General features: G+C 40.4%; 1 protein-coding gene across 6 annotated transcripts in view; it reads right to left on the reverse strand.

The window, feature by feature from the left end:
• Positions 1–13,300, reverse strand: part of DOCK4 (dedicator of cytokinesis 4) — a 269,237-nt gene that overhangs the window by 11,841 nt on the left and 244,096 nt on the right. For all 6 annotated transcript variants that reach the window (XM_044422953.1, XM_044422952.1, XM_044422951.1 and 3 more), the window contains exons 40-48: positions 11,563–11,729; positions 10,121–10,207; positions 7,485–7,661; positions 5,995–6,078; positions 4,616–4,735; positions 4,150–4,271; positions 3,663–3,783; positions 777–858; positions 263–372 (exon numbers count right to left, since the gene is read on the reverse strand). In XM_044422953.1, coding sequence (XP_044278888.1) covers positions 263–372; positions 777–858; positions 3,663–3,783; positions 4,150–4,271; positions 4,616–4,735; positions 5,995–6,078; positions 7,485–7,661; positions 10,121–10,207; positions 11,563–11,729 — 1,070 coding nt within the window. The remainder of the gene's footprint in view (positions 1–262; positions 373–776; positions 859–3,662; positions 3,784–4,149; positions 4,272–4,615; positions 4,736–5,994; positions 6,079–7,484; positions 7,662–10,120; positions 10,208–11,562; positions 11,730–13,300) is intronic.

The raw sequence follows: 13,300 nt of genomic DNA on the forward strand, positions 1-13,300 counted from the left end.
ATAATCTCTCTCTTTATCCTCCAAGAACTGTCTGTACTGAATCAGCTAAGAATTCCAGAAGCTTAACTATTGGTTACTCTGTCAGTAAACTGCTATGTATCATTTGGGGAAGAATTCCAATATCGTCAAATAGATCTCTTGTACCTTTAGCACACACAAAAAACAAACATATGAATTGGCAGGAAGATCGATAACATTTTAACACCACAGCAGCCCATTTGCAGGAGGGCTGCCCTGTGAAGGTACCCTTTGTAATGCCTACCTGTGAAGGCTCAGCAGGATTAGGGTAAATGGCACTACAGGGCCTCTCCCTTGGAGATAGGCAAGAATTTTCTCTGGAATGTTTAAGCTTGTCAGACAAGAGAGGTGACCCTGGAATACAAGAGAAACCTCAAAAATCAGTGCAATTCTGAGCTTCAGTTTGGTGGATTATTATTATCAGTGAAGGTACAGAGACAGAGACTTGACACTGGCTCATCTTCCACTACTGGGGAGGGACTGTAGCTCAGTGGTGGAACATCTGCATTGCATACAGAAGGTTCCAAGAAAATTCCTGGCAACTCCAGGTATGGCTGGAAAACTACTGCCTGAAACGCAGGTGGCCACTGGCAGTGTCAATAATTCTGGGTTACATGGACCAGTGGTCTGACTTGCATAAGAGATTTCCTACATTCCTTTGCGGAATTCCAAATCACACAGGCAAGAATCAGTAGCACAGAAATAGTTTTGTGCCCCAAAAAGCTTCCAGAAGGATCTCTGTGTAATGAAGCACTAACCTCTGGCACTGGATGGAGCAGAGCTGGTCACATTAGGTGAAGCGGAATGAGTAGAACTCAGGCTTGAGGTAGATGGACTTGGCTGGAAATACACAAGAGCCACAAAATCTCAGTATCATGCACTTGATGATTAAAAAAACCCAACATGTTTTGGTTAATGATATGGTACGTCATGGCAGAAGCTCAACGCAGAGGTTGCAAGGATTATCTGTCATATAGAAACAAAATGTTTGGGGCAAAAACATGATTTGGTGGTAAATAGGTGACTGACAGCACCTGTCTACTCAGCAGTTAAGTCTCTCTGGCTTCTGGAAAACTTACTTCAAGATTTGTGTGCTTATGACTGCAGCCTAAATTCACTTCTGGTCATTACATAACCACTAGCTCATTTTTTCTCAGTTTATTATCTTTCCAAGCCACAACATAATAGCCCTAATGGTTTGTGTTAACAGTTAACAGGATAAGTAGGCCTTTTATGTGATAGGAAACAACACAGACACCCAGTGAAAAATCAGAAATATTGAACTATTGTACTTAAATTCTACAAATCTGTTGCTTTGTATTTATTTATATGAGTATTTCATCCTATATCCAACCATTAACAAATCCCACAAAATGGTTCATAACCAAAATTTAAAAACATAAAACAGTATTTCTAAATATTATTCAAGGAAAATTATTGTTGGATGCTAAATTGCCCACATCTAGCATTGTTATGCTCACTGCACTTCTCTGAGCAGAGACAAATTTCATGAGCACAGATCTTACCTGGGTTTAGTTTCCCTTGGAAGGAGGTTGTTAGTAGCATATGGTGTTTTCTAAATATATAAATTGGCTAGATCACAGGCAGAGCAGAGGTGGATACATGCTTTAAACACTCCAACAGCAAGCCAAAATCCAATGCTCCCACATCAAGTCTCCAGAGAGAACCAGCCCCACCACCCAAAATGCTGTTGGATTGAAGGTCCCAAAACTCAGCTCTCTCTCCTGACTTTCTTAGTGCCACAGCTGAGCTATCCCCTTACTTGGCTCAGGCATATAGAACCTCTATTAGTCCAGCGACTGCATTACATTTTGTATAAGATACATGTCAGTGCTGAGTGTGGCCAAAGGCAAAATGAAGGGGCATGGTCAGCACATTATAGCCTGTAACTAAACCTTAAAAGGGGCATTTTAGCCCAGCAGAATGAGAGGAAAACTGTGTAAAAGCTGGAAAGTGCCAGACAATTAGTGGTCAAGGAAAAGAGATGTATTTATCTGGAGAACTCAAAGGCTTTCTTGGTTCCCAGGTAGGTCAGATTTGACCTCAAGGCACTAGTTTTGACCTCCTGCTCTCACTAGAGAGAGGCAAAAGGAGGCCTCGCTTTCTCTCATGATCCCTTAGCTTTCCTCCTTCTTAATATATATCAGGAAGTAATTCTCCAATGGTTGGGTCCCATAGAAACAAATGTGACCTATCTACTTTCCTTTGTCAGGTCCATGACTGTGGGCTGATACTGCATCAGGGTAATGGATCATGGTAGTCCTATCCACAGAAATCTGATAGGAAACTTAACACAATATCTTAAAACTTCCATACAAGGGGAAATAATCCTTCTTTGCACTGCTTCATAAGAGTATATGTGGTCGTATTTTACAAGGATATAAACATAGAAACATAGAAACAGAGTGAGTCAGAAGGGGCCTCCCGGGCCATCCAGTCTGACCTCCAGCACCAGCCGGCCCTGCTCATGACATGCCCACCATGTGGACGTCCAGCCTATCCTTGAACACCCACACCGATGGGGCCTCAACGACCTCTCATGGAAGCCCATTCCACACCCTTGGGGTCCTGACTGTCAGGAAGTGCTTCCTGGAATCCAAATGGAACCTTTGCTCCCTGAGCTTTGCTCCAACATGGCTATATCCTTTCTGTAATGAGGGGCCCAAAACTGAACACAATACTCCAATTGCAGGCGCACCAGACTCAGGTAGAGTGGTAGTAATACCTCTCTTGATCTAGAAGCCACACTTCTGGCTATGCAACCAAGGGCGGCATTCACCCTCTTGACCACCGCATCACACTGCTGACTCATGTTTAGCCTGCAGTCAACCAGCACCCCGAGGTCCCTTTCACAAGTGCTGCTCTCCAGCCACTTGTCACCTAACCTGTACTTATGACACCCATTCCCATGCCCCAAGTGCAAGACCTTGCACTTATCCACATTGAACGCCATCCTGTTGTCTCCTGCCCACTTCCATAGTCTGTCCAGATCCTTTTGGATCTGAAGTACCTGCTCCTCAGTTGTGGCCACTGCTCCAGTTTTAGTGTCGTCTGCGAATTTGATGAGCAGACTGTTCACCCCTTCTTCCATGTCGTTAATGAAAAGATTAACAACATGGAAACATAAATATGGTTGTCATGGAGCAGCATGACTTATCACCAGTGTCTCAGTGAAAAAAATGCATTAAGTGCATTAAGATTTTCTAAAAAGACATCCTACAATTTGCTAAGCCTGGATGCTTGTGTTGTTAAGACCAGCCTTCTGAATAAAGCAGGCATACACTTGTAATCCTTGGAACTCCACAATCCATGAGGAACATCCTTTCAAAAGGCGGGGTCAGGGTTTTTTCCTGAACCATTTTTGTTTGACTAGCTTTTGACCTCCTAGATCACATAAGAAAAAGCATATTGTTGCTGTTGTTTTAACGAAGTATCTTGATTGGGTATTTTAAATGGTTGAGTTGATTGTTCCAGCTCTGTTATTACCCAGCCTGAGCTATTCAAATCTGGAAGTGCAAATAAACACATCCTAGCATTTCAGCTTCTCATTATACCCCTCCCCACTTGGAAAAGAATCCTCAGAAAAGAGACAAATTCACCCAATCTAGACAAGTATTTTATACCTGCATATTGAACACTTCATCAGAACTTTCAGACTGTCCAGTTATATTGCTGACCTCTGCTGAAGCCTGAGAGGACAATGACGAGGAAGAGTATCTGTTGACAGCTGGATAACTTAATGGACTGTGACAAGCAAAGAATAGAACAAATGTCATCAACTCCACCTTCAATTTTAGTCGATCATATAGATGGGTTAACAATGCACAATCCAAGGATAAATCCACACATTCTTCAGATCTCTTTTAACTGATCACGAGAACATTCTGCATACAGAAGCAACCATAATCATAAATTTAGCATAATCTAGGCTCAAACTCTGCCCTTCCAGCACCTGTTCTCCTAAATCCTGTGAAAGAAGGAACTGCTACAATCTAGTGCTACCTTTTAGTTCAAAAATTGTCCAACAGTTGTCAGAATTTTGCACACCAATGAATAAACTATGCCCCCATACTAGAAAGAGAACAGCTAAAATGCATTTATTTCCCTTACCTTCGCCTAGGAATTACTCTGGCGCCATCTGGACTCATAGAAACAGGCATCGAATTTCTAGAGACACGGGGACTTCCATTTGGAAAGTGAACTGGACTGGCTTGGATGCATGCAGCATATTCCTAAGTATATATTTAAATTTAAAGTATTAGGTACCATTAGCCTGCAAAAGAGTACAACTTGATATTTTGAGGACAAAATATGTGCTTTGCATATGCTAAGTGCATCTTGAAAAGATAAAAAGAGAACAGAACACTGTACGCTAAAGAAGCTAGATATGCCCCTCAATATTTACCCTCATGAGTCTTTTGTTCTTTGACACATGCAGATGGAAGTGAAGCAATATAGCCATTTAGCCAGAAGATGTCACCATTTGTTGCTTAAAACAAGCACTAACCATGCTTTCACAAGCAGCTGTTATCCTTATTACCCATCTAATGTGCCCTTCAGCATTTGTCCAACATACCTGTATTCCCAAACTTGATTTCATCACAAAGAACTGATCCACTAGCTTTTTATGTAAAGGTCTCATATCTTGAGGGACAAACTTCTCATGCACAGCTAAGCCAAATTCCAGAATCTGGGCCTTCACACAACAAAGGGAAAATAATGGTAATTACTTGTTTCCTTACTTATAATTTTGCCATAACAATATAGCTCAGCAATTCGTATAATTACTGTTACACAGAGAGACCAACATCTATACAATTTTGAGGGTGTTCATACCAAGCCAATCTGAACACCACAGTAAATTATGATTAGTCTAAAATGGGTGCAAAAGCTTCTGAACTTCTCCATGCAGCTACGGACACAGTTTTACAGAGGCTTACATCCCATCACAACAAAAGTTATGTTATGTCTGAACCCAAACCCTGAACTATAGTTAATCTGATATATGGTTTGTTGAAACAAGCCAGATTCATAAGCCAATTTCAAGCCACAGGTTTTTCAAGCAAATCTCAGTGATGATACAGCACAGTTTGTTGGGGCTCACATGAAACAATAGGAGGAAGTTAATCAAAACTGGAAGTAACACCTAGTGATCTATTCCTTGCTGCTGTACCAGAAAGGGAGAGTGAGGAAAGAAAGACTGATGAGGCATGTTTCTGTTGCAATAAACTAGAAGTGACTATAACACTGGCTGTATGTGTCCTCACCTGATCTTTTTTGAGACTCCAAATACCCTGTTGTGGCCAAAAACAAAAACAAAAACCCTGCTCCCTTTAAAAGGAAAATCAGCAGCTTGCTGCCAAATTGTTGGTAGTACACTGACAACAAAAGGGTATATTAAAAAGAAAATAGCCCCTTTTGCAACCATAGTTGCCACACTGCAGAAATACACTAGCAAACTACTTATTTTCTTTTAAAAAGGCTATATATGCAAATTAGTCCAGTTGAAAACAGAGCTATTTAAAGATCAGTGGACTGTGAAAGACATGATGTCTAGACTAAATCACCAATCACCAAGTTTTAAGAGGGAAACAGAATTAACACCACAAAGGTATCTTAGAATCACATACTTGTTTCTGATTCCCTTCACTCTCTACTTTAAACCAGATGGAATCCTATCTGCAATATATTTCAAGCGGCATGGAATTAAAACACATACAGGCAATTAGATGGTAAAACTCTGCCTGCCTCCCACTGTTCAGTTTAGGCTGGTCTTCTAGCCATCGTGAAAGATCTGAGAGATGATGTCAGCAGGATTTAGCTTGCTTTCTCATTCCTGTCATCGTGTGGACAGTAGCTCTACAAATCCCAGAGCCCTCCGAACAAGAGAATGTTGCTGCATTGCACTTTTTTCCTGGGTACATGTCAGTTTTGCTTGCTCGAGTTTTCCTTTACCTGCTCAAGCATCAGTTCTCTCAAGCATGTGATCTTGTCTCCATCCTCTGGGTGGTTCAGAACATATTCCTTCACGAAGAATGCCTGGGCAAAATACAATTGCAGCACCAGGTCATCCATGTTAGGTCAAACAACATCATGTTTACAACAGCTCCCAGCAAAGTTCAGTCCTCTTCAAGGTATTTGCTTAGGCCACATTTCAACCCACAGAGCACCATAAGTGCATGCTCAATTCAACTTCAGCAGTAATAATTGTTTGAAAGGCACATTTATTATCCTGTTGTGATTCGTTTGCTTGGAAGTCTCAGGGAGCTAACCCACACCCTAAACCTAGTCCCCACTCTAACCCCTTCTAACCTCAGAAAGCAGCTGGCATGGTTCTCTTTGCTGGCATGAGAAGACTGGAGTGGGGAGGGGGAAACAAGCCTCTTTGCCTCTGACCTTGTGTCAGATGCTCACCCAAGAGCCATAAGATTTTTCTCTTATCCATATAGTGCAAGAGAAGGAAACCTTTTTCAGCCGAAAGGTAGCATCCTGTTCTAGAGAAGGTTCTAAGGGGGCAAGCCCTTCTGCTAAAAGTGGGATCAACAGCAAAGAAGGCAAGGTCAACTCATACACACACTCATATAAATCCCCACAATCTGCACATCCATTCATTTACACCTGTTTGTATTCACACACATACATACCAATTCATGTATGCTAATTCTCTTACATCATGCACAAACATTGCACACATAGATAATGATGCAGTCAGGCTTAGCTAAAGCCATCTTGCAGTTGTAACTGAACTGCAGCCCAGAGGATTCAACTACAGTTACAGTTCATGGGGAGAAAAGAGCTACCCCCACCCCAGCAATGGGTACATAGGTTTTAAAGCCTAATTGCTATGCAGAGAAACCGAAAGGAGGTTGTAAACTAGAAGGCCAGTGGTTCTATATGTCTGATACAGTTATATGAATGTACATGACACAAATAAATCTCAGTGATCTTTACAAAAAGAAAAGTTCCCTGTTTCAGGGAGCCTCCTGTTCCAGAATGATGGTGAGGATGAATATGACAGCACTAAAAGCGAATGGGTGTGATAACTAGAGCACTGGCTCAGAGCTAGAGAAAGCAGCTCCCAAATACTCATTTTGGGCAAATCACCATTTCTCAACAAAAAACTACAACACGGGATTGTTATGAGGATAAAAGGGGAAAGGGGGAGAACCACGAACTTTGCCCTGAACAGAATTAAAGATAATAGATGAAAGACGAACGTTATGACATTGACAGATTGCATGCCATGCTCAGGGCAAGCGGTCTCTTAAGTCAAACAGATATTCAGATTTCTACACACCTCCTTAATGTGAGAGATGGTGTTAGGTGAATTCTGATTATGTGTAGCAGGGATTAGGATACAAATTCTGTACAAGTAAGGTGGAAGGAAGGACGTTAAAGAAAGAATGCATCCTAACCCCCAAGCACGAAATGTAAGAACAATTTACCTCTTGGTACCTGGAAACACCACCATTGACTGCTGCATCAATGACTCCATTCAAACACATTGTGAGGGGATTGATATTCTGCATCTGTCGAGTCTGACATTGACTGATCAAGGTCCTCAGCTGCTGGTTTTTGTTTTCCAGTACTTCAATAGCATTCTCCAGTGGGCTCATTTCCACCTAAAATTCAAGGAGCACAAAACTCCATCCATGAATCTCCTTATTTGTCAGCTCTTTAGCCATTTATTTGCAACCAACAATAGGCCAGTCAATCCCACCTTTGATGTTCTGGCAAAGAGCAAGATACTATTTGGACTAATATATAAGGCATGGGTCCTCAAACTACAGTCCGTGGGACGGATCCGGCCTGCCATGCCCATTCATCCGGCCCCTGCCGCGCACATGGGAGGTGGTGGCTTGCTCGCTCGGAGATGGTTTTGGACTCGTTGGGAGATCTCCAAGTGAGCGAGCCGCCGCCACATGCACCCAATGCCACCTCGTGTGCACCTGACAACGCCTCACCGGCCCACGCGCCCAGGCCCTCCCCCCACCGGCCCGTGTGTGTAGCTGCCGCCTTTCAACTGGCCCCCTACTGAATAAGTTTGAGGACCCCTGATATAAGGCTTTCACAATTGATGAACTCTCTGTAATATAGCAAGGTTTTTATTTATTCAACTTCTATACCACCCGATAGGCTATACAATTTGGGTAGTTCCTCAACGGGATCATGATATGGTAAAACAATGATTATTTCCATATTACAGAATTTTTAAAAGTTTTAAAAGAGCAGACCTGTGAAAAATACCAGACACATGTAACCCATGAACCCATTAGACGACCTTAGGTATCTTTAAATGTCTAAACACAAAGGGCAGTCTTAGTCCTGTGCCAAAAGGATGACAAAATTGGCACAGGCGGGCCTCAGTGTGGAGATAATTCCATAGGAAAGGGGTCAGCCACTGAGAAGTCCCTCCACTTTGATGTCTGCTTCTGAGCCTCCCTTGGATGTGTCATTTAGAGGAAGGCCTTGGATCCTGATTTCAGGTATTCCATCAAGGGAGTCATTCCATCAGAGGGCATTCCACTAAGGCTAAGACTGGCCCTCTGAGATTCCCCACAAGGCCATGCCCTTTTCCCTAACCACAGATTATTTGGTGTTTTCCCAGTTTCACACACTGAAATGCCTCTCCTCAGAGACTAGGTGCTTTAATCTAAAACATCTGATGATTTTGGCAGTTCCTCTTTTGCCTTCAGCCTCACCCACCACTGTAAAATTGGCTCCCAACTTGAAACTTCAAGTATATAGTGGTTTGCACACAGATACTGGAGCTGTTGCTTTCCCAAGCTTCTTGCAACTGCTTTTAATTCACAGAAATCACTTCTGAAGTTTCTTTGACTTTGGGGAGATAAAAAGCTTCACAGCACAGCAAGGTGCTTAAGGGAAAGTCCCAGAAGCCAGCTGCATGGATCGGGCCCCTCCTTTAGCTTTCAAACTATCCGTCTATGCACTGAGGAAGGACTAGGGTAGTCTCCTTAAAGATGGTGCCATTGGAAATGTTGGAGAACAGTTCTCATTATTCCCAACCAGACTGGTTATTTGTTTGCTAGGTAAAGGTGATAAAAATTGGAGACCAAGACTTTTGGATGGCACCTGGCTGAGGTAGAGGCTGGATTAGAGCAGTGCTGTACTAAGGTAACATGCTAGTGCAGTGAGACATTCAATACCGAGCAGGGAACTTAAGCCAAGCTGTGTAAAAATAACTCTAGCATAAGTACTTTTAAAATCTCTTAGCAATCCTGAGTTATGAGTTAAAACCAAGTGTGTTGTTATCAATATCTCCAGCTTCTGCTGGGAGTTCACCTAATGAGTCAAATAGACCAAAAATAAATATTATATAATTTACTTATAGCACACACAAAAAAGAAAAGATAGCTGGCCATGACCACTTAAGAAAAGATCACTCCAAATAAGTAGAAAAAAAAATCTTAGTAAAAAGAATGTGAATGTCTGCAGACTTAAATATGAAATATTACCAAGAACAAAACAAACAAAAAAACAAACCCTAGGATTAAGGAGGAGACTACGATAGGTATTGGACTATTTTAATCTCCAGATCCTTTTATTTATTTATTTCTTCTCTATACCACCTGTATCTGAAATTCTCTGGGCAATTTACAACTGTAATCAGAATCATACATTCAAGTCACCCATCCAGATTGTAACCAGGCCTGACCCAAGTTAGATTCCAAGATATAGAAATATTTCAGTACATGTCTATGTTTGTCATAGTTATTTAAAACATAATATTTATATATACCACGATTATGCACATGTGATTAGGATTCAACTGTATTTTTAATTTTCCTTGGTACAGGAAAATTAGGTACAGTGGCCACAACTTGGATTGTATTTTTTCACAATATGATTTCTATGCAAGTTATCGTAACACAAACAGTTTCAGAGTGACATTTCTCTTCCTCTCTCTGGCTCACAGAATGAATATCTTGCCAGTACTTTCCATGCTCACTGCTGTTTTCTCTTTCATATCACTTCCACTGTAATTTATTACTCATATATAGCTAGTATCCAAAATGGCTTCGGAATGGATAAAATTTCTACTTCTCCATTTTATACTTACTACTTCCCGTTTTTCCACTTCAAACCAACGAGAAATTCCAGGCAAACTCTGCACCAGGATCAGTGTAGTCCTCTCTACCCACAAACTCTGAGACAAAGAAGAGCAAATCATTTATTAGATTGCTTCCTTTTGTAAGAGAAAATAATTCCTACTGCTTTTATCCCATTTAGGTGGTGCAACATTCGATGGATTTATTTTTATTCATTGTATGAATTTATTTTATCTGCACTTCGTGGTGTGCTTGTTTCCCACTTTAAGTGAGAAAGCTTAACAAACATGGAGAAATTAGCACCTTAAGCCTGCTGCCATCTACAATCCAGTGCCTTCCAAAAGTGTTGACTATCAATTGGCCATGTTAGCTGGGGATGACAGGAGCTTTAGTCCAATACATTTGTAGAAGTACCAGTTTGATAAAAGCTGTCCTAAATTTCTCCATAATCAAACCTAGCTATATGGCAAAAGGAAGAAATATGCATGGACATGTGGTACAGAAAATCAGTATAAAATAAGATCTTGATTCTAATACTAAGAAAGGCAGAATGTAAAATAACAGCTTCTTGGAAGTGTATTACAGGAGAACATCTCTGGACCTATGCACCTTCTACTTAGCATCAGGAACTGATTCAAACCAATTCACATGTAGTGAAAGCATTAATCTTTAAAAAATCATATACTGAATTCACTGTCTTTGTCTTTGGTCCCTTTGTGGAATAGCCTATCATACTGGAATCACCAGATGTGATTCACTTTATTGAATTTCACTACTACCCAGTTTACATATAACACAAAACCACTGTGGATTAATTAACCTACAGGGCACCATCTTGAATATGTAAATCAAAGGAAATATAACAAAGAAATAAAAGTAAGAATACGTAAAAGAAAAGGAGAAAAGAAACAGTTCTCTAACCATATAAGCATTAAACCAGTAGTTATTGGAAATTTTCTTAGCAAACTATTTTACACTCAAAACAGGGTACTAAATCCCTCACTAAATGAAACTTTCCCAGACAGTTTTGGTTAAGTTAGCTTATTTTCCTTTTTTGCAGCCACATCAATTCAATATCCAAACCAAAAACAGCCTTTCATCTCAGCTGGACTAATGATCTACTTATATTGCTGCATGGTAGAACTCTTTCTAGTATTTGTTTAGTCCAATATAGATGATATGTGTCCTAAGTATCTATGTAGGTCACTGATTAAATGGCATATTTAGGACCATGACAATCTGTGCCAACACTTCATTCCAGAAAATGTGCTATGTCAAAAGAACCTATTGTTCAAAGAAAATATAAAAAGAGTGATTGGGACCACAGTGAGCCCCAGTGGAATGTAACTGACCCCACCATATCGTCTAGTAACCTTCACTTAGGTGACTTCTTCAGATAAAATAAATAACATACTTTCAATGTCTGTTGACTACAATTGAGAAAACATCATACCTTGAATTCGTTGTCTTTGTCTTTGGTCCCTTTGTGGAATGGCCGGTCGTATCGGAATCGCCAGATATGATTTACTTTATAGAAACTTTTAATATTATCTGGAATGCCTTCTCTCTGCAGCACCTCCTGGCCTTCAGGAATTGGAGTCACTGCATAGATTTGTAGATCTATGTGCAACAAGTTAAGGACCAAGGTAGCTCATGACTTGGAAAAATAAATGTGTTACTCTTTAGACCACATTACCACTGTGGCACCTGTAGACACGTGGTTTCTGCAAAGAGTTCCAAACATGGTGCATGTCTGCACTCTATGTATGTATGTAGTTACTCTTTTTTAAAATTCTATTCTGTTTTTTTTTAATTCTATTTTTATAGACACATTTGGATTTGTATGAAATACATAAAACTTTCTATAAACTATACATAGTTTTCAACAAAAGTGAAATGAAAATCCAGTAACTTGACACCTTTATGTCACTCATTCAAATATCAAAACATTGTAAAGCCCTTAGTCCATAGCTTTATAAGAATGTTTAATGGCACATTCCATTATCACATGGAGGGGAAATTCTATTTTCTCCTCCATTTGTTAATTTCCATTAAGTAGACAAATAATTTTAAAGAGTGCATACATCAGTAAATATTTAAGGCAGCATTTTTCAAATTTCCAAATATGCCCATGAGTTCCAAAAAGCTGGAGGCTCTTGCTTTACAATGCTCCCAATCAATGAAGATGAAAAACTGCTGTCATACAAGTGATGGCCAAGTAACCTTCAATTGATTTGGAGAAGTAAAAATATGTGTATTTGCAAGATAGTATTTTCCTAACCTTTGGGTCCTGTGATATTCCTGATGATATTTGAGACCTGCCCCACCTTTGCTACCCACAACCCCTGTCTCACTCACCAGCCTCTTCACTTTTCAAAATGTACCAGCAATGGCGTGGAAGCATCACAGTGAGACCTCTGTCAACTCTCAAGTTTGGGCCACCAGAAATCCATTGTTTCTTTACCTCTAGACTTCTCCAGTCTCACTAAACGCCTGAGGTATGCATTCAATAATATACCATTTAGTAAAGCAGGTCTTTGGGAATTATAAGAACTTTGCAAACCTTCACAGTCTCGTTGCACAAGCAGTGTAAATGCAGGAGCAGATACATAGCATCACAAGAGTTGTGAATGGCAACCAAACCAGTCTTTAGAAATCATATGCATTTACCAATTTGGTACAAAGCCTCATTACATTTTTGAGTTGGTACTGCCTTATCAAGGATTTTAGAACATAGCACTATGTGTGGGATCTGACTGAACACCTCACAGAATAAAGTGCATCTTGTCTGGTGATCCAGACATGACATTTCTTGGGTTATATCATGCCATTTTTCCTCCACTTGGTTTTCCCCTAATTTAGCAGTCCTTCATCCAGTTGTTTTAGGCTTGTGGTTGATCCCCTAGAGATCTTTCCTGCCTCTGCAGAGCTAGGTTTCCCACAAGTATTCTAACCCCCTCTGGTTTCTCAGTTGTCCTGATCTGGTCACTAGTTTGTATCCCGCCTTTCTACCAAGAAAAACAGCACTCAAGGCAGCTTACCATCACAAACATAAGTGGACTAATACAATAATGGAAAACACAATTTAACTTAATTAAATAAATCATATCACCCAAAAGCCAAAGAACTCTGGGCCTTCTGAACAATATTAATGTGTGTGTGTGTGTATGTGTGTGTGTTAGTTTTTTAAA

This window comes from Varanus komodoensis, unplaced genomic scaffold (assembly GCF_004798865.1).
Source record: "Varanus komodoensis strain SLA01 unplaced genomic scaffold, ASM479886v1 scaffold13_1, whole genome shotgun sequence".
NCBI lineage: Eukaryota > Metazoa > Chordata > Lepidosauria > Squamata > Varanidae > Varanus > Varanus komodoensis.